The sequence below is a fragment of the Fonsecaea multimorphosa genome, assembly GCF_000836435.1.
Source record: "Fonsecaea multimorphosa CBS 102226 unplaced genomic scaffold supercont1.3, whole genome shotgun sequence".
NCBI lineage: Eukaryota > Fungi > Ascomycota > Eurotiomycetes > Chaetothyriales > Herpotrichiellaceae > Fonsecaea > Fonsecaea multimorphosa.
Genome location: NW_015971637.1, coordinates 1,588,895 through 1,615,940, shown reverse-complemented (window position 1 = coordinate 1,615,940; position 27,046 = coordinate 1,588,895). Strand labels below are relative to the sequence as shown.

Below are 27,046 nucleotides of genomic sequence, written 5' to 3'. Positions count from 1 at the left end.
GGCGAGGCCGAAGAGCTCTCCTCCAGGGAAGAACGTCTTGAAATGCCACTCTCTTCTGATCACCAAAGACACCTCAACCACAACCACAACTACTACCACTACCACTACTACTACAACCACCGCCGACAGCGACAACACCTCGGTCACGATTGTGACTGGAATTCATTTTCTGCGTCCACGACCTCGCGATCCACTTCCTCATCTCCGGGAACCCTACATCTCATCCACAATATGAGTTCGAGGTACCGGGTACGCTTTGCGGCGGCGACGAACTGCCCAACGACCAAAGCCACGACACCAGCGCATAGCTCTCATCAAATTGACCGGCCGAACCAGAGAAGACATAGTCGGTCTGGATGTCACGAATGCAAGCGTCGCCGAGTGAAATGTGATGAGACTCTCCCGGTCTGTCTCCGTTGTCAACACAGAGGATCAGTGTGTCGGTCGGTGCCTCGTCGTGCACAATGGGTAATCGAGGTGCCCTGGCTCACTCCCGGGCGCAATCTCTCGACCGTTTCCTCACGAGTCAATCTACGATCACTCCAGTACTGGTTGGAGCGAGCGAGCCAGATCATGGTCATCAATCCGGAAATCAACCCGCTGTCGTTTCCGATTTTGAAATACCTTGAATGCTCACCCTCTCTCCTCCACAGCCTCCAGAGCGTCAGTCTTGCTCATGAGAGGTTTTTCAGTCCCGCCGCTCTTACCTCCTGCCTGGAGGAGAGGGCACAGGCGTTGACGTTGTTCCGGGAGGAGCTCCGACAGCACGAGAGAGACCGACTGCCCTCTGAAGCCTCCTTCCTCACCATGTATATCCTCGGCATGTCCGCGGCGTGGACGGACCAGGAGAACAGAAGGGACATCGGACAACCACATCTTGACGGGGCGAGGGCCCTCCTCGACATCATGATCACCGACGCCAACTGCATGGAGGACCCATTTGTGCAATTGGCCCTTGGCTGCTACATCTACTGGGACCAGGCGTCTTCCTTTTTCGTGATGCCACAGGAGCAGACGCCCCTCAACACCCCGGAGATCTACCATTGTATCCCTGCCATGCGCAGAGTCTTCCACCCCGTGGCGGGCTATTCGACCGAAATCTACTACTTGCTGAGTACCTTGGGCCGCTATTGTCGCTCAGTGATTGACGACAGCAGCGCTCGAGACTATGCGCTCGAAGAAACGCTCGAGGAGGAATTGCTGGACTGGGATTCGCCCGAAGAAGACCACAATCTCTATCTCGTGAGCAGTGCCTTCAGAAAACACGGCCTCGTCATGCTTTACCGAACCACAGCCACCACGACTGCCGCCCACCCCGATAATCTGGATTTGGAAAGAGAAGAAGTCATCCGTCAATACGCTCGAGAGATCCTGGACGATATCATGGCAATTCCCGAAGACTGCTCTTATCACATCGTCCTGGCTCTCCCTCTTCTCACCGCAGCTTCTGAGCTCGGAGAAGACGACGCTGATCTTCGAGAAGAAGTCCGCCGACGGTTTCGAGCTTTGTTCTCCATGAATCGCATCCCCGCCAATTTGTGGGCCCTCGAGATGTTGGAGGAGCTTTGGGATCTCTGCGCCACCGGCTCGAAATGTTCCTGGCTTTCTTTGGCTCTGCGGAAGAATTGGAATCTTCTCCTCTTGTAAAGCGACTGCAGGTATCAATTTGTGGTGGACACTTGTCAAGTCCACAATGTTACATAATTTCATGCACTCACTTGATGCCATCCTCTGTCATGCTGTCTCCTGCTCAGCCCGTATGTGGCGGTATTGGTGGCTGCCAAGTACCTTATCTGGGGATCCTGCCCACTGGGGGACTTGGTTTGATGGATCAAGCAAGGTGGGCGCCCCGTCCGTTCGGGATCCTGTCGAATATGGTAAGGGAGACAGAGTAGTGGGCTCAACATTAGAGTTCCGGTAGCGCGCGATATCTTGCCGAGGTGCCGTTCAACTACAAGCGAAGTCCAGACTTGAGTTCGTCAGGTCTTCTCCCCGTGCCACTATGTCTGTCAAAGTCATAGCTCCTAATTTATGTATCAAGAATTACAGATACACTACACGCCGTAGTAATGGTGATGAAAGGCGGGAAGCGGATCTGAAAACATGACCGGATTTTGGATGTTCTGCCTTGACGAGGCTGTGGAGCGATGCCAGCAAGTCAAACTCCACGTCTGGAACAAGACACAGCTTTTCCATACAAGCCGACTAATCTGATAATCGGGACAGGTGTCTGAAGAGGAAAGCGTCACAGAAACCCACCAGGGACTTGGTTATCAGCCATCTACTTCTAGACTCAGGTAATGGCCTTCCACCTGGAAAATGTGGGTCTTACCGTTTTCGATCTCAACGCGAACGCTGCCAATTCGGACCTGACAACCATTGAAACTCCGCAAAAGTTTCTAGAAGGGTGAACACCGTTGATCCTCGGTGGACTCGGTCTCAATCTATACGGCATTCAGCGACAATTGTCACCGTACAAGAATCCCCCGGGGAACTTCTTCTCTCTGATCGAGGTAGACAAGATCGAAGGTCGCATTCCTGCTCACGTATCGTGCCGCCATGGACTTCCATATATCCTACCTTCCTATCTTGATTGCGTTCATTGCTATTCTGTACCGGTTTATCCTCTATCCAGCGTTCTGGTCGCCATTAGCTGCTGTGCCTCCTGCGCATTGGTCTTGCAGGTTCAGTTCTCTTTGGCTCCTGTGGGTAAGATGGTCGCAAAAGGAAAATCGAACGGTATACGAGCAGCATATGAGAAAGGGTCCTGCCGTTAGACTTGCACCAAAACTCGTCAGTTTGAATTGCTTCGAGGATGGTCTGCGAGCGGTCTACCAGGGCGGCTTCCCCAAGGTGCCTTTTTATTTTCACGGATTTGCCAACTATGAGTATGTCTGATAATCCATTCATTTCCTGGCACTTCGAAGTAATAATAATGACTGTTGTTGAATCTCACAGGACGGAAAACATCTTTACGTTTGAGGACAATGCAAGTCATACGGCCCGGAAGCGATTAATTTCCAACACCTTTTCGAAATCGTTCATCATGTCATCGCAGACGGCACGAGCGGCGATAAGAGATGTCTTGTTTGGCGATTGTTTGGCGATTTTGGAAAAAGCGGCAGTCCATGGTACACCAGTCGAAGTGCTCGAGTTGAACTATTCGTACTCGATGGACACCTTCGTTCAATGGCAATTTGGTAAATCGCTGCGCAGTCACTTCCTCCGAGACTCCAGTGAACGGGGGCTCTATCTGGATGGATTCTTCGCACCCGCTCATTACACCTTCTGGCGGTACGAGTTTCCGCAGCTGACCGGATTCCTTCGCAGACTGGGCATCTTCTTGATACCTGCATGGGTTGACGCGGCATATCGTGCAGTCGAGGACTGGAATTTGGTCAAATGTGACAAGGCGCAGCAGCTGCTGGCGACCGGCACCTCTCTGTCTCCAGAAGACCAACCGGTCGTGTTCGAACAGGCCTTGAAGACGATGAGCAAGATCGACTCCAAACCTCGAGCGTATCCGCAACGTCTCCAGATTGCCAGCGACATGTTTGCACACAACTCGGCAGCATTCGAAACCAGCGGCAACGTCGAGACCTATCTCTTCTACGAAATGTGCCGGAACCCCGAGTGGCAGGAGAAACTACGAGAAGAGTTGCTAACCCTGAACCCACCATTGAGATTCGATCCTACGCGGAAATTCGAGACTGAGGACATTGCACAACCCCAAGACGTCGACTCCTTACCCATCCTCCACGCCATTATCATGGAGACCCTCCGACTCTGGGCTCCAGTACCAGGCGGACAACCACGAAAAGTGCCAAAGGCTTGCACGCTGGGAGGAGTCCCCAACATTCCCGCCGGGACCATCGTACAATGCTCTGCATATTCCCTGCATAGGACACCTGAGGTTTTCCCCGATCCACATCGATGGAACCCTCAGCGATGGCTGGACGCGTCCCCCGCACACCTCGCCACGATGAAGCATTGGTTCTGGGCCTTTGGGAGTGGCGGAAGAATGTGCATCGGAAGTCACTTTGCTTTTTACTGTGAGTTCACACTCCATGCTCTGGAGATCTGTTTTTTGGGGGCATGACCACTAATCCATTTTATATCTCACAGCCATGAAGTACTTAATTGCGGGCGTTTACACCAATTATCGAACCACCATCCACGATCATGGAGATATGGAAGCGATCGATGAGTATATGTCAGGACCCAAAGGCCACCGGTTGGAGGTGAAATTCCACAAAATAGAATGATCCGCAACCCTAAGGAACATAGAGTATAGACCTGTTACCCAGATACACAGGGTTCGATTTCCTACATCAAAGTGATCCTCTCGTCGTTGATAAACACTGCCGCATTGGTGAAGTCGTCTCCGAACTCGAAATCCACCGTCGTGCCTTTCTTCAAATAGACAAAGTCGCCCGTCTTAAGAGTGAACGTTTCTCCACCATGGATGTTGAGCTTGATCCAGCCGGCCGTCACGTAGAAGAACTCGTCGCAGGGGTAAGTGAGGGTGCCGGTGCCTGACTCCTTTGCCGCTGCGGCCACCACCTTTCCATCCGCTGAGCGGTAGATGATCGATTTCGCACCACCCCAGTCAGGCATCGCCTCCCAGGCAAAAGAGGTGTGATTGCCATACGGAGTCGCTGCGGGGTCGCTGCTGCCTGTTAAGTTTGGTGTTGAAGGAGGCATATTTCCCTCACAAAGATAGAACGATGTCCAGATGAGATATCAGAGGTTAAGGCTGCTTTGGAATGTCTGAGTAGGGAAGGGGGTAATGCATAGAGCTTGCACCGAGAATGATTTGGGGAGGATCTTCGTGGATTAACCGGTGTGTCTTTGGTCGGGTCGGTGCACACTCTCTCCTCCCCTCTTTGCGCGAACTAGGAGGCTGCTTATCTAGTTCGGGAGGCGATCAGAAAGGGAAAGTGAGGTGACAAGCTTGATGAGTGAATTGCCAAGAGCATATTATTTAGGGATACTTATGATCAATCCCGAAAGATCTAGATTCGCGAGGCGCCGGATAAATGCTGGAATGCCAGGAACAGAGATAACAGCCGCTTCCTCTCCAGGCACTCAATTTACCCAATCCATTCTCGTATTGGCCCTTGCCTCAATTTTCTCCTGGTGGTTGAACTCTCAGTGACTCAGTACTCTACATCTTGGGCATAGCAGGTTCTCGAAACCCATTCAAAGTTGATCAACGCGACAATGAAAATCGCTCTCGTCGGCTTCGGGGATGTCGGGCGATACTTTTTGGAAGAGTTTTATCGGTCACCAACGGACGAGGTGGTACTGCTAAGTCGTCGAAAACAAACCCTTCCTGAGGACTTTCAAGTGGAGCAAAGAGTCACTCAATACACGGTGGAGGAGCTCTCCAAACATCTCGAGGACTGCGATGCTGTTGTCTCGACATTGGGCGGTCCGGACGACGCATACATCTCCGCACACCTGGCCATCTTGGAAACCTGCGTACGGTCTCCGAAGTGTAAACGCTTCATTCCTTCCGAGTATACCGTGAACGTGCGAGATTTCCCAGATCAACCGGTATATATCCTGCGATCTCGAAATATAGTCCGGGAAGCATTACGGGCTCAGAGTACGGTCAAGTGGACAATCGTGTGCAATGGCTGGTTCATGGACTACCTCCTGCCGTTGAACCAGAGGTACTTGAAGGACTTGAGCAATGGGTGGGTGACTGACAACGAGGCGAAAGTCTTCGAGTTGTACGGAGATGCGCTGCAGAGGGTCAGCTTGACGTCCGTTCGGGACACCGCTCGCGCGGTGTTGGAAATCGTGCATGACGAAGACCATGATTGGGAGGAATGCTCCATGTTCTCATCACAGACACTGACGTATCTCGACCTTTTTAATTTGATTAAGAAGCGAGACCCGTCGTGGACTGTGAGGACAGTGTCTTTGGCATCGATCTTGGATACGATCAGACACGAAACAGATCCAGATCTGCTCAGTCTGGCATATCTTAGGATCATGGGATTTACCAACGCCAACTCGATTCCCGAGTCTCAGGCGGGTAGACCGGGAGGTCCGAGGGCGTGTGGTCGAGACGTGGAGACGTTCTTGAACGAAGCCGAGTCGAACAGAGCGAAAATTCCATAGGAAGAAGGTTCCTTTTATCACTTCAGCCTCTGGCCCAAGCGATGCTGTACTATGAAATGATGACCTTCCCGTCAGCCCAGCAGAAGCAATAAGCACGGCAGCTTTCAGGCTCGATGCAGGATGGTTGCTCTTCACGCCATTGCTCGCTCCAATACACCTTCAATATCAGTCACCGGATCAATGTTGTCAACAACCCCCAACGCCGTCGTGGGCGGTTTAGCGTACCCGAGCAATTCCAGCATTTTGGGACTCATCTTCAATGCCTTGCTCCGAGGAATGGCGAGGAATTGGTTTTCCTCGGTTCGAAGGGTGCCTCGGATGAAAAATAGACAATACATGGTCCGCTGTGAATCGGGCACACTGTTGTGCCCGCCTCCATGGTAACAAGACGCCAGGAAGATCAACGCCGAACCAGGTGACATTTCTAATCCAAAGACGGTCAGTATTCAGCTGGCGCTCCCCCGACTGCTTTCTCGGTATCAAGTACGTACCGGCAAAACAAACTTCATTTGGCGTGGCGCAAGCATGATCATCGTCCCATTTATGACTGCCCGGCACAAACATGGTCGCCCCGTTCTCTCGGGTGACTTCGCATCCGGCGATCAAGCACCCGAATTGACTGGCCCTGTCGAGGCGAAACTCACCTTTGCCATGACGAATCGCGTGGATCCCGTCGTCGCGGTGCAGGCGCTGGCGTGGGGCGCCAAAACCGATATTCATCGCAATGCTCAGACTCAAGAGAGGCGAGATTACATTGCGCTCGTCGTGCTCCTCTCGTTTGTTGACAAAATCGTCCTTCAGAATGGTCTCGCGGAGTTGCTCGAGCGTCTCGTTCTCACAGATGGACGCCATGGTCGGCGACTTCCCCACTAACCCAGGTATTAACACCGTCGATGAAGGGATAGTGTTAAATGCATCAGGACCGGATGCAGGATCTCTCCGCTTCAGCTCTTTCCAGGGTTCAATTTCGGTCTCGATGGATTTGAGCTCCTGGGCTGATACGAGATCCTTCAAGATCACTCCCCCGTCGCGTTTCAACACCGACAGGACGTCGCTGATCGGTGCCGTGGAAGGGAGGGTCGTCACCGATACTTTGGGTTTGTAATTTGCGTCGATTGGAGGTAACAGCGATAGCGGCTTGGGAGTTTGGTCTTTGACAGCCATGGTTGTACTGTGACTCTTGGGCTTTTGAGAGTGTGAGTGAGTTGACCAATGCTACTAAACATGCCACGCCACATAATTGTATCTGATTCGATTGTTGGAATTCCCTTGACCAAGGCTTCGTGAAGGTCCTCAAGGCGTAGACCAACTCTCTTCTTTGAGATTCAGTTTGAGATGGAGCAGCGGCTGTCAAGTCTCGAACATTGCCGAAGGCCATCTTATCGGGACGCATCCTAGATAGGCAATTAAGTTATCGTGAAGGACGGCCCTGACACAAGGACAACACGTTCTCCGGCTGCCATTACAACAAAGTTTTCGTAATGCGGGTCAAAGTGTCGGCTCTAAAATCCACCGTCAAGTGCCATACTAGCGTGTCTTGGTTTGGGCTATTATTTCGAATGGCAATGCTGTCCTTTTTGTGAGATTAAAGAATCAGGAGAACAGATCACACCGAAAACAAGAAAAGGAAAGGCACTAATCCCTTGCCTGGTACTCGGTCCTAATGCGAGAGAGCAGACGAATGGTGGCGCAAGCGTGCAAGAACAGAATACCAACCGTGCTTGCCCCCTAAACATCTTGTGACTGCGCAGCTGAGCTTCAACTTGCCACTGACTTTGTGTCGAGACCTTTGGTTGTCCCTTGACAAATGACCGGCAACTAGCATCGGAGCCATTCAGGCAGAAGGGACGAAATCCCTTGCAGGTGATCCGCAGACCGAACATCAACACGCTGAGCCCAGAGAAAATGCGCAATCAGGAGACCATCACTTCTGGTTGGTCACTACAGTCACCTAATGTTTGGCAGCATAGCACCTCTTCAATATCACTGCATCCTCCTCCTAGTTGGTGACAGGTCTCTTCCTCGGTCCTTCCAGTGTCCCAAAGTCCAACGGGGGCGCCGCTGGGCCAGACTCTATCCGAGGCCGACAGGGACCAACCAACATATTGTAAGTATCAATTCTCCGCACGTCGATGTCCCCATGCTGAGGTACTTGAACTTCCGCCCTAATGCAACTTATTCATCCCAAGGCAATTCGGATTCCGTCGTCGAACGTACGGTCGGCGCGTCATGACTCGCTTCAGACTTGAAAAGGTTTATATAGGAGCTTTCACCAGGTGCAGTCGACAGAGGGCCATTATAGTGACAGGACTACATAGTACTACTATGGGCCAGCCTTCTTCCAACGTTCAGTTCTTGAAATCACCCTTGCAGAGGTAGTCCTCCCAGTCATAGTAAGCCTGGAATTCAATATAGGACGTTTCGTGATCGCCCTCAATCTTGCTGCTATACTCGGCTTCCTCGTCTGAAATGAGGGTTTTGGGTATGCTGCCGCCCTGGCTGGCGGCTTCGACAAGTAGTTGGCCCTGGCAAGCGTGCTCAAGGCTCATAAGCAGAAATGCAGCTTCGTCAACAGTCGTGCCTGCCGTTAATAAACCGTGGTTTCGCAGGATGCATGCTCTGTTGGTAGGTCCGAGAGCTTTCGCAATCATGGCGCCTTCCTCTGCAGCCAGCACGACGCCACCATAAGAGTTATATACGCTATGAGCGTTGTAGAACTTCAGGGAATCTTGCGTAAGCATCTCGATAGGTCTGCCGAACACCGACCAAGCTTTGCCGTAGACAGTGTGGGCGTGACAAACAGCGACGACATCAGGGCGGGCTTTATGGACTTCGCTGTGGATCAGGAAGCCAGCGGCATTAGCTGGGCGAGTACGGTTGCCGCCGACGACTCTGCCTTGCATATCAACAGCAATCATATCGCTGGCTTTAAGCAGACCGTAGTGTACTCCGAGAGCTATTTCACGTCAGATTCAGCACGAGAATAACATGTTCTCACGGTATCGCGATGACATACGATTTGTCCAGAAGATATCGTGGCTCTCAGGGTCTCTGACACTGATGTGTCCAGCGATACCCTCGACGAAACCTTGACGAGCCCAAAATCGGAATGCTGCGGCCATATGTTCGAGCTGCCATTGTCGTTTAGCAGCCATGTCGTCAAACTTGGGGATTCCGGGCAGTGCCACATCGCCATGAGAGATCGCGGCGAGAGGTGACTGATCAGTGGTACGTTCTTCCTTGTGCACTACGGCGGTTTTCGTTGTCAACGAACCTGGAGGAAGGAGGTCGGAAAGGGCGGATGGAGCCATGATGGCGCGGTATTCGTTCTATTTCGGTACTACAGTACAGTTTGTAGTGATGAAGGAAGGGGCGGTGCCCGAAATCCGAGGTAGGTTTGGTGGTGGCCTGTTTGGTCTGGGAGCGAAAAGGGCGTGGCAGTACCCCTTTTGATTTACCGTAAAATGAAAAAGATCTGAGAGTCCTACCTGATATCTGAAGGTATGGGATCAGGAAACCATCAGAGGGGCATTGGATATATCACGAGGTGCTATGGAGGGGGAAAGATTGCCGATGGCATTTGAGGAACAACTTGAGATATTTACTCTAGATAGTACTAATCCGACTATTGGAATGGTCGACGACGAGACAAAACTCGAATTTTGAAACTAAGTTAAGAAGCCGTTTCATTGGCAGATCGCTTATCTTCAAACCTCTTGATTCTGCACTACGGTCCACCTACGCCCATAATAAATGCTCAGGTGCCAGGCTAAAAACCTATACTACTTGTAGATAGGACATAGGAGACTGACCAACGGTCGGTAGCCAGTAGATAGCTCCCCTCCCCTACCCACCCGGCTTTCCTTTTCTGATCTGCTTCCGAAATCTGGACGCCTCCGCTTGGAGCCAAGAAGAAACTCCTGCCCCAGACGTCCGCTTTCCTGCGGTACCTTACATAAGACTTTCTTAGTGTCTAGAATACGTACCTAGGTACTCCCAAGCTCCTGCATTGGATCCATTGATAGGAACCTTCAGATGCGCCAGGATATCAGGCCTTTCCAACGAAACAAGATGGTGCGGCTCGAAAAGTCAGATTACAGTTTTCGCAACTGGGCTGAAATCGGGAATTCAGCCGAGCAGCCGCTTGCTTGGACTTCGAATTGGAGGCATTACCAGTGTTGAAGTCGTCTCTGATAAGATTCCTTTTCGACTGGTCTGGCTGGTGGCTCTCACGGCTACGGTTCAGTTTGACTGCACTCTATCTCGTGGAAAAGGCTGAAGCCTTCCCATTTGGACCAATATCCCGATTGTTCGATGCTGTCCAGCTCTCAGGATGCATGTCCCTCATGGGCTTCTCAACAACAACTCGCGTCGTGAGTGACTCCAGTACCCGCTTTTGCCACGATAAGAGAATGTGCCGTATGCCGAACCCCAGCGACCCGTGTTCTAGACGAGCTCTCTTCTGCTCTCGATGGATTCGTCTTTGAACTTATAATGTTGCGATGGCCGTGGGCAATCCTAATTGCAACACCTTCAGTGCCTTCGTCTATGATTCACTTTGACTGTTCCACCACCCATCTGTGCCTCCGATCCCACTCGACTGGTTCGTCGGACATTCAAAATGATGGATACAAAAGAAAACACCGTTCTCGATCGAGAAGTCAGCGAAGATGTCGGCATCATCGTTGCTGATAATAGCGACCAGCTCCGGCGCAAACTTGGTAACCGTCAGATCCAACTCTTGACTATTGGAGGTGCTATCGGTACTGGACTCTTTGTCAGCATCGGTGGCGCCCTCAATAAAGGTGGCCCGGCGGGCTTGTTCCTGGGCTGGTTCTTCTACTGTTGCATTGAAGGTATAATCAACAATGGTATGGCAGAGATGACAACCTATATGCCCGTCAGCGGCGGATATCTCCGACAAGCTGGTAAATGGGTGGACGATGCCTTGGGTTTCATGGCTGGCTGGAACTTCCTCGCTTATATTGGCCTTGGAATTCCCTTCGAGATTACAGCCATCAGCTTGGTATTATCCTACTGGCGAGACGATATTCCGATAGCAGCGGTTTGTGTTGCATGCATTGTGCTCTACGCGTGAGTACTACGATTTTATTTGAACCGAAAGAAGATTGACTTTTTATACAGTGCCATCAATCTGGTTGCCGTTCACGTCTATGGAGAAGCCGAGTTCTGGCTGTCGAGCGGAAAAGTGTTCTTGATCTTGATCCTCTATTCTTTCACCTTTATTGCCATGGTCGGTGGCAATCCCCGTCACGACGCCTTCGGCTTTCGGTACTGGAACAATCCTGGTGCCTTTGCGGAATATGCTCATACTGGAACTCTCGGTCAATTCGAAGGATTCCTATACTGCTTCTTTCTGGGCCCTCTTTTGATCACCGGGCCAGAATATCTCTCCATGGTCGCCGGGGAAACAAAGCATCCAAGAGTTTATCTGAAACGCGCCTTCAAAACAATCTATTGGCGATTTGCTTTCATCTTTATCGGAGGACCAATCTGTGTCGGCATCTGTATAGCATACAACGACCCTACACTGGTCGCCATTCTCCAGGGAGTCCGGTCAGGCAAAGGAACAGCCAACGCTTCACCATATGTCATCGCCATGCAGAATCTAGGTGTCGAAGGCCTGCCCCACCTTGTCAACGCCCTTTTGATTACCAGTATCTTCTCAGCTGGTAATACCTATATCTACGTTGCTTCACGAATTTTATACGGCCTGGCGCTGGAGGGACGAGCACCAGCGGTGTTGAAGCGATGTACCAAGTCTGGAGTGCCAATATACTGCTTGGCCTTCGTCCTCGTCCTCGCCTGTCTCTCTTTACTCCAACTATCAGCTGGGACAGCCCAAGTCTTATCTTGGCTTGTCAATATCATCACCGGCGCCGGAATCATCAACTGCATGGTCATGACAACTACTTATCTATGCTGGTATCGAGCCTGCAAAAAGCAAGGGATCGACCGCAAAACTCTCCCATATTTTGCAAGATTTCAGCCATGGTCGACATGGATCGCACTGGTCCTGGAGACCCTGATCTTGATCTTTTACGGATACGCCACTTTTCTCCCTGGATGGTTTAACCTCTCTGACTTCTTCTCCTATTACACCATGGTTGGACTTTCTCCTATTCTCTATTTTGGATGGAAGTTCATCAAGCGCACCAAGATCGTGAAATCAACCGAGGCTGATCTGATCTGGGAACGACCGCTGATCGATGCTTATGAGGCTTCTATTATCAGCCCACCAATTGGTTTCTGGACCGAGATGCTGCAGCTAGTGGGTTTCCGGAGGCATATCAAGGACGACGAGCGAGCTTGATCATGGTACAGCCGCGTACGGGCACGGGTGGGCGGGATGCGGCTATACACTACCATGTATTCCGTCGAATCTTTTGATGTATCGATACAGTATTGACGCTGACTCGGAGAAGGTGGCGCTGCCGTTTTTTAGGGGTTGTTGTTGAGGAGTTCAACTTTTGCAGCTAGAGCACCACTTTAAGAAGGTACCAACGTCGTGAAATAAAGGCAGCCCCTTTTTTGCGGTGGTTTTCTTCAGACGTAGCAGTAGAGGTAAGTCACGTACCGTGGGCTGTGATCCGGCCCAATTTTATTCGCCTACGTGCGTATCACCTCCTCCTGTGGGTCTGGATATAATACAGGCAGAACGTTTTCCATTGGACGCGAAGCATCAACGTCACCCTGGATACCATCAAGAGGGGACTTATGTGAGAAGTTCGATATGCCAAATCCACCTCCTGGACCCCAAACATGCTGTCAGGCTGGTCGTTTACGCGCGTATATCCCTTCTCGAACCCCACAGGATCACTTCCAATCCTTCCATGCTGCGCGCATACGTACATAAGCCACAGGAACCCCCAGTGAACCACGATGGCCGAAGAACGGAAACCCCTCGCGAAAGCCATTTCTTACTGTGGTTCTTTTCAAAATGCACGGATCCTGCAACTGTGGCGCCGTTACCGTCGAGGCCGAGATAGTGAATGACGGCAAACCCACCGGATTCGCCTGCCACTGTCGGAACTGCAAAAAGTCCAGCGGTGCAGGTATGTTATCGATCCCTAGCGCTCAAGCACAATTGGAGCAGCCGTACCAGAAGATACGGGACTTCAGAAAAGAGGACTGACCCTGGGTCTATGCAGGAGGCTGTGTTGTCATGTTTGTGCCATTCCCAAACGTCACCTTCGCGGGCCCGATCACACACTACGCCGACAAGAACACCGACAGCGGACACATCGTGAACCGTCATTTCTGCGCAGTCTGCGGCAGTCCCATATACGGGCTAGCAAAGGAGTCTCTCCCCGGTTTAGCTTGTGAGTGATCCTGTCGAACGAAGTGAAACAGTTTTGTCATATAAATATCGCTATCCCCCCACTGAAATGATTTTCAACCCCCCGAATTATCAGCAATAGTGAACAACAACCTGCAGATGACTAACGTTGCTGGCTCTCTCGTTTGGGCTTCGCGATGCAGTGGTCCGGACCGCCCTGTTCGACGAGTTCGCCACGTCGCCGCCCAGACCGGCCGCCGAAATCTACACAAAGGACCGCTGGGTCTGGGACGAACCGATCCAGGGTGCCCAGCAAGTCCCGATCGCGGGCGAGAGGTCTTGAAAAGAGGGACCACGGAAGAGTTACCGGCGCAAGATGTTGTGTGAATGTACGAAAAGACATGCAAGGGTGGAGAGTTGGATTGAATTGGCTGAAGTAGCTAAGCTGGGCGGGTGGTCGGGCAGGAGTGGACCATGGTCATGGCCCAAGGGCACATATTATAACATGGGCAAAGAGCCAAGATCCTTTACTCGTAGAGACATTGGTGGACGCGAATCATACCTAGGTACCTTCCTACGTCCAAGCACAAGATTTGAGCAACCGAGTGATTAGATGGTCGCTATTCACCACTCCCTGGGAATTTCCAGGGCACTTCTATTAGGGCCCATTCATCAAAATCTATAATCCAGGGTATCACAAGGGTCATCAACATCATCATCAATCATCACATGATAGTACTCCCAATCTTCATGGATAAGGTACCATGTACCCTTCTCCCACCCTAAAAGCAAAAATCAAAGCTCATCGTCTTCATCCTCGCTGGCCGTTTCAATGTCCACCATCTCTGCTGTATCGTGTTCGTTCTTCTTCGGTAGTGTGCCCATCTTGACTTTCGACTCCTCTTCCTTGGTGGTGCCATGTTCGGCTTTAGCACTTGCATCTCCCATCCGGAATTCCTCTTTCTTGACCTTGACCTCCCCGTCGTCTTCTTCTTTCTTGACGTCTTCCTTCTTGACGCCCTCGCCAGAGCTCTCGGACTTTACAAGTCCACGAATCACATCTCTCCTGTAGTGATAAAACCGGTCAAGGCACTCTCTTCGCTGCGCTTGGGTCCAATTCTCCACCACCAGCGCAAACGACACCACATCATCCCCAAAGCCAGCCCACCTAGCCATGCTGCAGAACTGTCGTTTCCGGACAGCTTGGGGCGGGCGATATTTGTACCGCACATTGCTACCGTCCGGCGTGAGAATTCCATCGTGGCGATCTTCGTGATATTTATCGTCGTGAGCAAAGTCGTAGACATCTTCATGCCCATCGCTGCGTACGGATTGCGCGTCGTCCAAGAATACTTTCGCTTGTTGCTCCTGAGTATCCCAATTGATATTTTTGGATGCGGCTTCTTCGGCTCGTTTGGACAAGAGCGCTTCAACTTTCGAGGATCCAATTACTTCACTGTTCTCGTGCGTATATGACACGCCGACGGAGGAGAGGATGGCTTGGACCGGATCATGTTTCTTGAAGCCCATTTTCGCGGGGCCAAAAGGCGTTCTTGAGCGGGAGCGAGATGATCGACCTTCCTCTCCGATGATTTCAGCTGCGAGTTGGGATATTGCAGCGTCTTCCGTATCTGGATCAGTTTTTATCCGAGGTGCTATCCGAGGTGCAACATTATCTTCATCCTTGATTCCGTCTTCTTCACCATCGATGTCGAGGCCCTGCTCTTCAAGCTCCAGCGTTGCGACCCGGACATCAGCTTTTGACTCTGCAATGTTGGTCTTGTTCACAATGTCGCGCAGCACCTGATTCTCGTTCTGATAGGCGAAAAGATTCTGCAGTCCAAAGATCTCCCCTTTCTGGTCCTTGCGGTCCTGGACCCCCTGGAAGTAACGTCGTTCAGATGTGGCGTTGTATCCAATATTCGCTTGTTGCTGCTTGTAGATCTGGCGGGCGTAGACGATCTCTTCTAGGGTCCCTTGACTGATCAGGCGGAATACTTCCACGTCCCTTGTCTGACCAATTCTGTAGGCTCTATCTTGCGCTTGTAAGTCGTAGCTAGGATTCCAATTCGGGTCTACGATGACGACTTTATTTGCGGATGTGATATTGAGGCCAACACCGCCTGCTCGAGTACTGATGAGGAAAACAAATTGTGTCGGATCAGTGTTGAATTCCTTGACAGCTGCGTACCGATCCTCATATTGCATGCTTCCGTCAAGATAGCTGACGTTGAATTTTGTGCTGATGAACAGATTCTGCAGCATTCTGAGCAGACGCACGCTGTGCGAGAAGATGAGTACTTTATTGCCACCTTGTTCATGCCAGAAAGTGAGAAGCTTCTTCAACACTCGCCATTTGCCGCAATACTCGGGGTTGCCAGTGTGCAGTATACTGTCCCGTGTTTTGTATATCTCCCTCCACTTGTCGGGCATTGCAATCTGGAGCATCTCGAGGTCCTTGGCCTGTTTGTCCGCTGGATCCGACCCTTGTGGGATGAGGATAGCTAGATGATTCGATAGATTTCGAAGGTTTGCGATTGCAGGGAATACCCAACTCTGCCATGTGCTGCCGTCGTCGAGCTTCACCTGGCAGCACCATCCCGCCTTCTTCTGCCTCCCGCACGTGCATGGATCACTGCTTGTCTTGATATATTGAACAATGTCACTGTCAAGAAAGTTTTCATATGCCTTGGCTTGGGTCGCTGTGAGAGGGCAGAATACCGCGCGATCTGATTTCTTCGGCAGTTGGTCTTTGATGAGGGCTTTTGTGCGTCGAAGGAAGAACTGTGGAAGAAGATTTTGGACGAGCATCTTTGCTGTCTTCCTAGCTCTTGCCAATTGATATTGTGAAGCGTCGTGGCTTTGACCCAACTTGAGCGGTTCACAAACAGATTTCTTCCACGTCGAGACCGGCCCAAGTTTGCCAGGATTAGTCCAGTTGAGAAGGGTCCATAGTTCTTCGTACTTGTTCTGAATTGCTGTTCCTGTCAGACCGATGCGGCAGAGTGCATTGATTTCAGTCATGGCTTTGGTGGTGTCTGATCTTCTTTCTTTGATGATATGACATTCATCAGCAACAACACAATCCCACTGGATCATGTTGATTTCCCCCTTGTTGGCTCGATAGGTGTGGTATGTCGTGATCATGACTTCCAACATACCCGCTTGGGCTTGCAAGAGTACATCATGTCTCTGTGCAGCACCCCCGTGGTAGAGATCAACATGCCACCAGCCCCAACGGCGGAATTCATCTTTCCAATTCTCCATCAGTGTACCGGGGCAGATGATGAGAGTTCTTGGGTACCACTGCTTCGCTCTGCGCATCTTCCTCATCCTCTTCTGATCGCGTTCGTCCCCAGTCTTGCCATAAGCCACGGTCAAGAACGCAATCACTTGTACGGTCTTGCCCAAACCCATATCATCACCAAGGATTCCACCTTTTTGATACACGAAAAGTTCATGCATGAATGACACGCCCTTAACCTGGTATTCTCGCAAGAACTGTGCAATGGGGGCCGGGATGAGACCAAGCGAATAACGCAATTCGATATCCTGGTATTCCCTGGATGCAGTTGATACGGGAAAGTCCGGCCGCTCCCTCAGTTCCTTCAGTCTCTCGTTATCCGAGAAATCCACATCGTCGTATGTGGGTGGCAGAGCCAGGCCGCCTTCTCGCAATTGCTTTGCACGTTCGTCGAATTTTGCCCTTCGGTTTCTAACGTAGTCTGGCATGGTCCATTCCATGAGATCCTCGTCCGAGTCGGAATCGCCATATTCTCTTAGTCTCCGGCGTTTCTTTGTAGGCCCTTTTCTTCCGACCCCAGTTGTCCCTGTCGCTTTCCTAGGCCTTGAGCGCGGAGCGATGTCATTGTCGACAGCTTCGACGAGTTTAGCAGTCATCCCCCTGCTCTTTTTGGTCCTAGATGTTCTGCTCTTGGCCTTCTCTTCTCCAGCTTCCTTCCATTCCTGCTCAAGCCGGTCAAGCTCTTCGTCGGCGGAATCGTAAGGACTAGGATCATGAGTGGCGACAGCGTGCTCAGAGCGAGGGCGCTTTTGCAGTTTTCGATCGTCGTGCCCTGTTATGTAGTCTGAGATCTCTGCCTCGCTGGCTGTGGCTGCCCTAGGCTCAAACCTCTCATTCAAACTTTTATTTACCTTGTCTGCAATGGTTTCGGTACAATGTGTACCTTTTCGCTTGATGCGCGGGGCATCCAAATCGTCGTCTTCGCTGTCAGTGAAGACCATGCTTGGAAGTGTCTACGGGTTCAGTCGCGCATGAAAGGCCGAGGCGCTCAAGAATGGCGTTGGGAGTCCATCGGATGATGGAAGCAGCGGATGAGCGTTGTCAGTGAACAAGGGTGGGACGCAACTGCGAAGGTGGCGGCAGCAGCGGAAGCAGTTGGACGTGCCATGCGCGACGCATAACGCGGTGTCACATGACACGCCACCCACGCTATGTTCTCGCAATGTCGGCTTCATCCCGCATGATTTGGTGGCTCCCCCTCCTTCCGTGCTGTCCCCGTCAGGCCAGCATGAGGATCAGCTGCAAGCCAAGTGGTAATATGAGTGAGCAGCCAGTCACAGCCATCTCGGCAGTTGTATTTTGCTGCCAGGCCTTTATCGGAAAGTGGCCGACATGTCCAGGAATCTTCGAACTGCGGTTCCTCTCGACCTCCTGGCAAACTGCTCAATCCCCTACCAGCCATGGCCACCGTCATGTGTTCTCCGTCTCTCATCGAGCAAGCTGAACATGGCTAGGCGGATTTCTGCAAACATGTGCACAACCGGAGTTCAGCCCAACATATCCCCTGCGTACATCAAAATTTCGGCAGATGGATCACCGTGAACAAGCCCCATGGGGAAGACTCCTACTCCAATCTGACAGTAAACGCCCTTCCCCACATCAATGTTGGTGGGAAGACTCCGCATACAGTTCATGCCAGAGACACTGCTTGTCGAGCCCCACGATGCTGATCGTTGATTGATATTGAGGGTAAGGACCATATTTGGAGAGCTCATTTCTCATCGTGGCCCCAAACAGCCCTCAGTCGAAAACTTTGGGATCAAGGAAACCAACTTTAGGTACAGCAGAACACACATTCACACTTATTGCCAGGAGAAAAATGGGTTCCATATCACATATGAAGTTGCGGCGGGCCCCGCTGAAGAATTCCGGGTCCATCGACCACCTCGAATATGTCGATGTGACACCCATCATCGGGCGTGAATACACCACGGCTAGACTCAAGGACATGCTGAATGCCCCCAACTCGGACGATCAGCTTCGAGATCTTGCCATCACTATCTGTGAACGCGGTGTTGTTTTCTTTCGCGCGCCCCAAGACGATTTGACCGTTGAGGAGCAGAAAAAGATAACGTACCTCCTGGGCAAGTTGACTGGCAGACCCGAAGACCATGGCTTGCATGTCCATCCTCTTTACAATGATCCCAACAACATTCCCATGGCAGACGGGACAACGGATGAGAACATGTGAGTGTCCTTTTTTGACGAGGTCGTGGAGTGCTGACGAGGAGAAGCTATGTTATCAATTCGGAAGCCGCGAAGAAATTATATGCGACGATGAAAAATCGACCAAACAGCACGGGCGAGCCGAAAGATTTAAGCCGGGAATGGCACAGTGACTGTTCGTTTGCCATCATAATCAGTCACGTCTACATTGCGCTGACCATGACTTATCAAAGGTCTCTTCGAGGAATGTCCGGCGGATTTCAGCTTCTTGCGCATGCAAGATACACCACCATCTGGTGGAGATACACTTTGGGTGTCTGGCTATGAACTGTATGGTTGGCCCTCCTTCTGTTCCTTACACACCCTATTAACATCGGTTTTTTCCCCAGCTATGACCGCCTTTCCCCCCCATTCGCCGCTTTCCTCGAGACCCTGACCGCCACCTGTGCTCAGCCAGTCTTCAAATCTGCATCCGAAGCAGGCGGCTATGAAGTGACATCACCCCGCGGCTCGCCCTTGAATGTCGGCAACAAGTTCTCCCCTGTGCACCCCGTTATCCGCACCCACCCAGTCACAGGATGGAAGTCGCTTTTCGCCGGCGTCGGATTACATGTCACTCGGATCAATGATGTCTATAACTACGAGGACCAGATCATTCGCGACTATGTCCTCAGGCTTATCACGCGCAATCACGACTGTGTGGCCAGGATGCATTGGACGAAGCAAGCCTGTGCGATCTGGAGCAATGCATGCACTTTGCATGCCGCAACGGTATGTTATCATCACTCTCGTTCACCAAAGGACGCCTTGGATCCCAGTCCGCGCCTCTTGCACGGACAGGCGCTCCAGCTTGGCCGCCCCCTTTTAGTCTTAGCCTTGCCCAGCTTCCAAAGTCTTTCACTACAACCCGCAAACCCCACACAGCAGGAGAGCGGCGCTGACAAAACTGCACTTTCTAGCCCGATACTCATTTGGTCGAGGGGAACAGAGTCGGTGTACGTGCCTCGGGTGTTGGTGAGAAGCCATATCTTGATCCCGCTTCTACCGGAAGGAGAGAAGCGCTCGGATTGCCGAAGAACTAAAGTGACGTGGCGGACCTTCTATCCAGGTTTTGGGATAACCAGAAACTCCTTGCTACCGCTACCAGGTCGATGTTGGTGCCAATGAGTCAGCCGTCCCAGCGAGTCCTCATGGCGTCGAGGCCACAATTCGCGTGGAACAGATAAATAAATACTCAAATGGCTCGTTTTCAGTATTACACCATATTCTCCAGGCTAGACAGTCTTGACAGCTTCATAGGTTCGGAAGATCCTTGCAACACGTGGTTTGCGCCTTCGCAAGGCCTATCGCAATATGCTCAGTCTTCTCTATCGTGTTCCCTTCGTCGTGGCGTCGGGCTCCTGCTACACAGCGGGAAACAAATTGTGCGTTACAACTCCCGACTCGGAATGCTTCTTCCAGATTGGCGTTCTTCCATGGCAGTGCATAACTTATGGAGCCATCTCTGTCCCTGAGCGAACAAGCAAAATGCAGGGTTTCTTCGAACCAGCCCGTCACCCTCTTTGCCAAAACCAACATTGCGGTGCCCTCCTGACCGCCAGGTACCCTATCCTAGCTCCGCATCACCATACATCTTCTTCTCCTGTTCGGACATCACCGCGGGGGATGAGGCTGGTGTTTTCAAGATAATCACTCCAGTGCGTCCTTGATGGTGCCATCACTCTTGATGACGACATGCTTGTACGCCAAGCTGGCCTTCTTGGGGTTCTCGCTCTCGAACAGCTCGTCGAGCTCCTCCAGGCTGCGGCCCCGAGTCTCGACGAAGAAGAAATAGATAATAACAACACCAAAGGCGTCCCAGACCACGTACAAGATGTAGAAGCGCCATCCGGAGTTGGCGATGGCCACGGGCGGCACGTACGTGTTGAGCACGTTGACGCAGTTGACCATGAAGTTCAGGTATGCCATGCCTGGATTATCCTCAGTCGGTTAGTGTCTTGTGCAAAAACCTCGATGGCGCGTGGAGAGTGGTGAGGGAGGGGGAGGAGGAGTGAACACTTGGGGATAAGACTTGCCTTTGGCTCTCGCGGTGAATGTCAGCACTTCTGCTGGGTAGAGGGACTGCATAGGCGTCTGTGCAAAAGGTCCGTTAGCGTAAGGAGTTCCCCTTTTCAACAGCGGAGGATAGTGTGGTCACTGCTTACCCACGCAAAGGCAAAGACGACGAGAAAGACGTAGAGAAAAGCAACTCCCGTGGCCCCAACTGCAGGCTTTCCTGCCTGATTGGCAGTGCACGCCGTGATGACGGCCACCGACGCGGACATGCCAGCGCTCGAAACCATCAGGACCTTGCGACGGCCCAGCTTCTCGACGAAACGAAGACCACAGAGAGCGGCGACCATCATGATCGGGGTCTGAAGCGCGTTCAGCAACAGCTGGGTATGCACGCTGGTGATGCCGGCCGTCTTGGCCATGAGGGGGAAATAGTAGCTCGTGGGCGGGAGATCGAGCTGGCCGAACCAGGCGATGCATGTGACCAAAAAGGTGCGATATCGCGCGGCCCTGGTGTTGAAGAGCTCGCGGAAGTCCCAGAAGCGCTTGTCTGCGCCGTCCATGCGGATGACCTCCATCATCTCTTCGAGCTCGACCCGCACGACGACCGAGTCTGGGTCGCCGTCGCCGTGGTACTTGACCAAGACGGCTTTCGCCTCTTCGATTCGATCGTGGGCGAGCAGCCTGAAATGGGGAACCCATAACTATTAGTCACTTTTCCCGCGTTTTGCTAGGTAGGTCTTGCTATATCAACACTTACCATCGAGGCGTCTCAGGGATGAACCCAACAAAGCACAGTATGATTATGGACGGGAGACCCTGCACCGCTAGCGGGAGTCGCCAAATGTACGAAGACTGGGTGTTGATGTAGTACAGCCCGTATTCAAGCCAAGTGGAGACGATGGTGCCCAGGAAGAAACAGGCTTGAAACCCTCCCGTCAGTTGTCCACGGTACTTCGGGTACGCCATCTCCACGACGTAGCTCGGTCCCGCGGTCTGCACGAGCACGGCGCCCATGCCCAAGATGAACCTCCCGCCCTCAAGGGTGGCGAGATTCTGAGCAGCTGCCTGGAGAATGGTGCCGACAATGCAGACCGTAGAACCGATGGCCATACCCACCCGCCGGCCGTACTTGTCCGAGCAAGGGCCGGCGAAAAAGGAGCCGGCCACGTTTCCGATGACATAGAGCGCCGCGATCAAGCCCTGGTTGTTGGAGTTGATGCCGAAGAAGTCGATAAAAGGTGGCATCGCGGACAGGCCACCTAGGATTCACACTGAGCATTGGGGCCTTTTTACCTCCTTTGCATGGAGTCGAGGGGCGTTAGACCTGAGTACGTACCAAAAGTGTTTGCGTCAAAGCCATTGGTCGCCGAGCAAAGATATGCAATGAAGATACAGCCATACAGTCTCAAGAAGCTCCTGCGCAGTGGTCTAGGCTTCTCTTTCAGGAGAGCCTCCTCCATGCGCGAGGCGTGGATACGCGCCGTACCTTGAACGTCGCCATATTCGCGCTGCTGCTGCCCTCCACCAGCGACGTCCTCGGAGTGGGTGATGTCGTATGTCTTGGTATCCATATCAGTATAGGTCTCTGTCTAGGGGGAGGAGCACTCCTAGGTGAAACCCAGCTTACACTCGGCACTCAGGTGTGCTTTATAGTCTCAGCCCTTCGCAACATCGCACCCGCCGCCAGCGTATGCATATAGGCTAAATGAATGAAGCCAACAAGTGTATCAAGGCACATCACGGGCAGGTCAAGCAGCATCAACACAGATGGGAGAGATCTGCGGTCGAGGGAACACCCCCGCGGCCTGATCTGCCGCTTCAACTTCGTAGCGAGTTTTTGGGCATTATCAACGGCGTTGTACGGGTTCTCCGTGCATCATGGACCGGCGACACTCCGATAGGTTGGTGCACGGGTGTTGCTTCGACGGCAAAACAGAGATATAGGCAGAATGTGAACATTCAATGGGCGACGGTTATGCCGGCATTGACACGGGGACTCAAAACCGTGTCATAGCCTTCGATGCCATCCATACCTGGTTGCAGTGCCATGGGAAAAACTCAAAAACAAGAGATAATGAATGGCCTTGCCGGAAGTGGAGAGAGGGATCATCCCTCGCATGGATACGATGTTTCCCCACGCGGAGTGTCGGCTAAACCTGGATATTGCGGGGGCGGTTGACAGGTCACGACGCCGGGCCTTTTGGCTGCAGGTGAAATGAAACATTGATGACGACCCGTGGCAGCAGCGTAGACTTGAAGAAGTGAACCAATCCGGGGTGTATGAAGAAATGGAACCTGTTTATATGCCACCGCACGTGCCCAGTCCTCGTCTGCGGAGCGCCCGCCGACCGTCTTGAAGGCACGGTTACCAAGATGCTGCACAGGTACAAAATCATATCTAGACCGATTTCTAGGAGATGGAGATAATGACAAGAGCTCGGAGGCACAATCCACTTTGTCTTGACTTTCAGTCCTCTGGTTTCTGGCCGTACACAACGTATCTCAAACACTGAGGTCAGCCGCAGCTTCCCAGGCCAGGATTTTCATACTCACATAGGCCAGTACGAGTGAATCCTTGTGTCGCGCAGGTCTTTCCGTACCTGCACGAGAAATATTCGGATCTCCTCCGCCGTCATACCGAACGCTGTTGTCCAGAGTCGAATTGTGAAACCATCCAGCCCGTCCTGCATGTTGATCATATTCCAAATGCCTATCTCCTTCAGAGTTTTGTCCTTCGGCCACGGGTTGACAGGCCACCTGAAAATCTTTTGTCTAACCCCTGTAAATCCGGCCTCGACCATCCAGTCCTTGTACTTGGCAGTCCAAGAGGGATCCCTTCCAAGCCCTACACAAGCTTCTATATATCTGTCATTCCACTCCCCGTAGGCCGTTCCATTGAGTGTGCCATCGTCACATAAGATAGGCATATAAAGGTCCTGCATCTCAAGCCACCCACCAGGTTGCAGAGCATCCAAGGCGCGGCGAAAGAGCCTCGGGAAATCAGAGCAGGAAGCGAGGAGCATTCTTCCGTGGATAAAATCAAACCTTCTGTTGAAGGTCCACCGAGTATCAAAATCATCCACGTCAAATTTGCAATTTGGTGGGATAGCACGGGGCTGAATTGGGCTGAGATCGATGCCCAGAACATTGGATTCAGGATGCTGGTCGGCAAATTCGATTGCCCAGATGCCGGTCCCCGTGCCCAGGTCAATGACCTCCTGCATCGGCCGTTGAACAGGAGCAAGAAAAAGCTTTCGACCGAATGTAGCCAAAAATATCTCGTGCTGTATATCCAGCCGTTCCCGCTCCAAGCTGTCTTCGGGGAGGATGTAGGAGCCGTCTTTGTACTTGTGGTAGACCCTACCATTTTCCTGTACGCCTTGCAATAGGCTCGATCTGAGAGAGAGGGTGTAAGTCGACAAGTCGTCTCCAAGTGCAGAGTCAACCTCTTCGGCCTCAATGACAACGTCTGGCTGACGTGCCTGGGTTTGTGAAGAACTCATCTCGGAGCTCTGCTCCATCAGGCAAAGCGAAAAACGAGGGGGCAATAACGATACTAGCTCGTGACGATTGCCCCGGCATGGAGAGAGGAGCGGAATAGTTGTCCTGGGCAGATATGATTCCTGGAACTAACCTCCCGAATATTTTTGATTGTGATGGGGAGCGAGGTTCACCAGATTCATCGGAGCGGTGAGGAGGACTTCCCTGGGGATGCATTGCTGTCTCGCTTAATCACGCAAAGTGACCACTTATACCTGTTTGAAGTCCTCACTGAGCCGAGCAACAGTGTGGCAAGCGATTGGAGTAGAGGTCTTTCTCTTGACTCCATACCGGGAATATCTTGTGCCCGTGAGCTGCAACCTTTGAGATAAAGAAACCCGGAGGCTCATGTGAGACTCGGAGTTAGCAGCCCGCCAAGAAGCCGGCGTTGGCTTGGCTCTCGGCAGACCTTCCTCTTTACTGACAGGTACCGCGTACCGCGTCCTTGCTATTTCAACCGATGGAAGAGGAACGAGCAAGAAATCTTCTCCCATCTGAACGAGACAGAGTCCGTTTAATTTTGGTTAAATGACAATCCGGCAGGTGAAGCAACAGTCCGTCAGACCATCGCGATCATTTCAACCATGCCCTTTTCAACCCCTCGTTCCTGCGACAGTGGTTCGGTCGTGGCTCATTTTGACCTGATCGTCAAGCGCTCTTATTGACATAAGCCACAGGTCCGACATATACATGTCGTGCACGGATGGCATAGTAGGTGAAAGCCAGCAATACAACTCCTCCGTATACGGCACAGGCCCAATTCATTGACGCCGCTGGTGGATTTGGCATTGGAGGGAAAAATGAGAAGACATAGACCACGGCGCAGAAACAAAGTGCGGCCATGTTGATCCCGAGGCCGAACTTGCCGAGAGAAAACTTGGATGGAAGAAGAGGCAAGCCACGAATCCGTCTCCAGGTAATGCTGCCGATCGAGGTCATGTAACTCGTGATCAGCGCGACTGTGCCGATGGACATGATGATGTTGAAGGCAATTGACGAGCCAATGTTGATGCAGTGGAAAACGCATGAGCAAAGGGCCGAGACGATAATAGAGTTGACCGGAACGTCGTACCCAGGGGGAACTCTAGATACCCAGCGGTGGAAAGGAACCCCCTTGTCCCGAGCGAAGGAGAACAGTTGACGGGAAGAGCCGGCCATAGTGGTTAGGTTGGCACAAACATTCAAGATGATGAGGATTGTGGTTAGCCCGATCGCACCACCGTTGGACTCAGTGGCCGTGGCGAACACCTGAATGACAGGGTAGCCCGTCGGCGACGCGAGGTCCTCATCCAAGTTCCCCAACGTATAGAGGAATGTGCTGGGCCTGTATCAGCAACACAGCCTCTGAGTCAAGAGCAACCCCACTCACACAAGCATGACAAATCCCAGAAGACCATTGACGGCTATGGTCCAGATCATGGCCCTGGGCAGGATCTTCGAGGCACTCTTCAACTCCTCGGCCATGTGCGCCGCGGCGTCACCCCCGACTAATGCACCAGCATTGGTGATCATGCCGACGAGACAGGCAACTCCGACTGCGAGCCGTCAGTTGAACTTGCTTCAGTCAAGCTCTTGGGAGAAACTCACTGCTCCCCCAGCCGTTGCCATCCGTGAAGGAGGTCCACACTTCGGAGCTCGGAGTACGCGGAGCCATAATCCAGAGGGGCACCAAGATAGCCACAAATCCGGCAACGTGAAGCACCAAGATGATTCCTTCGACCAGTGGGAGGTGGTTCGCAAGGAAAATGTTGAAGAGGGCCACACAAATGGTGATAGCCATTGCGATCAAGGTTCCATGCCATCGTTGAGGATTGTATGTGTCGGGATTGTTCAAGATGATGACACCTTGAATCATGGTGCCAGCAACAAATGCACCAATGGTTGTTCCGATCTGATAACCAAGGATGCCGAACCAGCCGATGAAGTATGACAGCAATTTCTGGGCATTTGGAGGAGCAAATTCAGAAACCCAATGATATTGTCCGCCTTTCCACGCAGTTGTGTTAGCGTTGGCCCTCTCCAGAATCGCTCAGATGAATCATACCAGAGGTAGGAGCCATGGAGGCCATTTCAGCCATTGAAACACTGACGAGGGTGAAGCCGATATACGCCGCAACGAAGGTCCAGATGAGGCCCCCAGGCCCGCCATTGCCTAGTCCAAAGGCCAGAGTCGATAATATCGTCTCCCAGGTGCTCATGATGATGAGGGCAAAGCCGAAAATAGACACGAAACCAAAGTTACGCTGTTCATCTGGTCAATATCTCGCGTCTGGGACCAAACAGTGGTGGTAACTGGCCTTGAAGAGCTGTTCCTTGCCCAAACGCGCCATGGCATTCCTGTCCGCAACCGTTCCCGTTTTCTCATCGAGGACGACACCATCATCGTTGACATCCTCGGTGGGATCAATGCTGTATGTGATGGACTTGTCCATTTTCGACGAAGGACTACGAAATGCCTGTGAAAAGGGAGACGGAGGAGAGGAGAGGAGAAGAGGCCTGGAGGCAAGAGGTGGAATGGGTCAAGTCGCCTCGAAGAATTCTTCTGCAGG

The 27,046-nt window shown here is 52.1% G+C and overlaps 13 protein-coding genes across 13 annotated transcripts; 6 read left to right on the top strand and 7 right to left on the bottom strand.

The window, feature by feature from the left end:
* Positions 1-573: 573 nt before the first annotated feature.
* Z520_02395 (uncharacterized protein) lies at positions 574-1,647 on the top strand (the record flags this gene model as incomplete). Its single annotated transcript, XM_016772909.1, has 1 exon — positions 574-1,647. One exon carries the CDS (start codon positions 574-576, stop codon positions 1,645-1,647), a length of 1,074 nt encoding a protein of 357 aa, XP_016636379.1.
* A 912-nt stretch (positions 1,648-2,559) lies between these two features.
* On the top strand, positions 2,560-4,265 carry Z520_02394 (uncharacterized protein; the record flags this gene model as incomplete). Its single annotated transcript, XM_016772908.1, has 3 exons — positions 2,560-2,888; positions 2,959-4,052; positions 4,126-4,265. The coding sequence occupies 3 exons, from the start codon at positions 2,560-2,562 to the stop codon at positions 4,263-4,265; spliced, it is 1,563 nt and encodes a 520-aa protein (XP_016636378.1).
* Positions 4,266-4,326: 61 nt separating this feature from the next.
* Positions 4,327-4,704, bottom strand: Z520_02393 (uncharacterized protein; the record flags this gene model as incomplete). The annotated part of the gene is made up of 1 exon (XM_016772907.1): positions 4,327-4,704. One exon carries the CDS (start codon positions 4,702-4,704, stop codon positions 4,327-4,329), a length of 378 nt encoding a protein of 125 aa, XP_016636377.1.
* A 519-nt stretch (positions 4,705-5,223) lies between these two features.
* On the top strand, positions 5,224-6,132 carry Z520_02392 (uncharacterized protein; the record flags this gene model as incomplete). The annotated part of the gene is made up of 1 exon (XM_016772906.1): positions 5,224-6,132. One exon carries the CDS (start codon positions 5,224-5,226, stop codon positions 6,130-6,132), a length of 909 nt encoding a protein of 302 aa, XP_016636376.1.
* A 131-nt stretch (positions 6,133-6,263) lies between these two features.
* Z520_02391 (uncharacterized protein) lies at positions 6,264-7,296 on the bottom strand (the record flags this gene model as incomplete). Its single annotated transcript, XM_016772905.1, has 2 exons — positions 6,264-6,556; positions 6,624-7,296. The coding sequence occupies 2 exons, from the start codon at positions 7,294-7,296 to the stop codon at positions 6,264-6,266; spliced, it is 966 nt and encodes a 321-aa protein (XP_016636375.1).
* Positions 7,297-8,480: 1,184 nt separating this feature from the next.
* On the bottom strand, positions 8,481-9,443 carry Z520_02390 (uncharacterized protein; the record flags this gene model as incomplete). Its single annotated transcript, XM_016772904.1, has 2 exons — positions 8,481-9,088; positions 9,149-9,443. 2 exons carry the CDS (start codon positions 9,441-9,443, stop codon positions 8,481-8,483), a joined length of 903 nt encoding a protein of 300 aa, XP_016636374.1.
* Positions 9,444-10,753: 1,310 nt separating this feature from the next.
* On the top strand, positions 10,754-12,466 carry Z520_02389 (uncharacterized protein; the record flags this gene model as incomplete). The annotated part of the gene is made up of 2 exons (XM_016772903.1): positions 10,754-11,226; positions 11,278-12,466. The coding sequence occupies 2 exons, from the start codon at positions 10,754-10,756 to the stop codon at positions 12,464-12,466; spliced, it is 1,662 nt and encodes a 553-aa protein (XP_016636373.1).
* A 627-nt stretch (positions 12,467-13,093) lies between these two features.
* Z520_02388 (uncharacterized protein) lies at positions 13,094-13,775 on the top strand (the record flags this gene model as incomplete). Its single annotated transcript, XM_016772902.1, has 3 exons — positions 13,094-13,208; positions 13,305-13,475; positions 13,636-13,775. The coding sequence occupies 3 exons, from the start codon at positions 13,094-13,096 to the stop codon at positions 13,773-13,775; spliced, it is 426 nt and encodes a 141-aa protein (XP_016636372.1).
* A 452-nt stretch (positions 13,776-14,227) lies between these two features.
* Z520_02387 (uncharacterized protein) lies at positions 14,228-17,677 on the bottom strand (the record flags this gene model as incomplete). The annotated part of the gene is made up of 1 exon (XM_016772901.1): positions 14,228-17,677. One exon carries the CDS (start codon positions 17,675-17,677, stop codon positions 14,228-14,230), a length of 3,450 nt encoding a protein of 1,149 aa, XP_016636371.1.
* Positions 17,678-18,555: 878 nt separating this feature from the next.
* Z520_02386 (uncharacterized protein) lies at positions 18,556-19,984 on the top strand (the record flags this gene model as incomplete). Its single annotated transcript, XM_016772900.1, has 5 exons — positions 18,556-18,923; positions 18,971-19,077; positions 19,136-19,232; positions 19,292-19,673; positions 19,862-19,984. The coding sequence occupies 5 exons, from the start codon at positions 18,556-18,558 to the stop codon at positions 19,982-19,984; spliced, it is 1,077 nt and encodes a 358-aa protein (XP_016636370.1).
* Positions 19,985-20,591: 607 nt separating this feature from the next.
* On the bottom strand, positions 20,592-22,528 carry Z520_02385 (uncharacterized protein; the record flags this gene model as incomplete). The annotated part of the gene is made up of 5 exons (XM_016772899.1): positions 20,592-20,872; positions 20,912-21,035; positions 21,107-21,638; positions 21,715-22,216; positions 22,294-22,528. 5 exons carry the CDS (start codon positions 22,526-22,528, stop codon positions 20,592-20,594), a joined length of 1,674 nt encoding a protein of 557 aa, XP_016636369.1.
* Positions 22,529-23,506: 978 nt separating this feature from the next.
* Z520_02384 (uncharacterized protein) lies at positions 23,507-24,460 on the bottom strand (the record flags this gene model as incomplete). The annotated part of the gene is made up of 1 exon (XM_016772898.1): positions 23,507-24,460. One exon carries the CDS (start codon positions 24,458-24,460, stop codon positions 23,507-23,509), a length of 954 nt encoding a protein of 317 aa, XP_016636368.1.
* Positions 24,461-25,145: 685 nt separating this feature from the next.
* Z520_02383 (uncharacterized protein) lies at positions 25,146-26,929 on the bottom strand (the record flags this gene model as incomplete). Its single annotated transcript, XM_016772897.1, has 5 exons — positions 25,146-25,815; positions 25,867-26,032; positions 26,085-26,483; positions 26,542-26,748; positions 26,791-26,929. The coding sequence occupies 5 exons, from the start codon at positions 26,927-26,929 to the stop codon at positions 25,146-25,148; spliced, it is 1,581 nt and encodes a 526-aa protein (XP_016636367.1).
* Between the last annotated feature and the right edge of the window lie 117 nt (positions 26,930-27,046).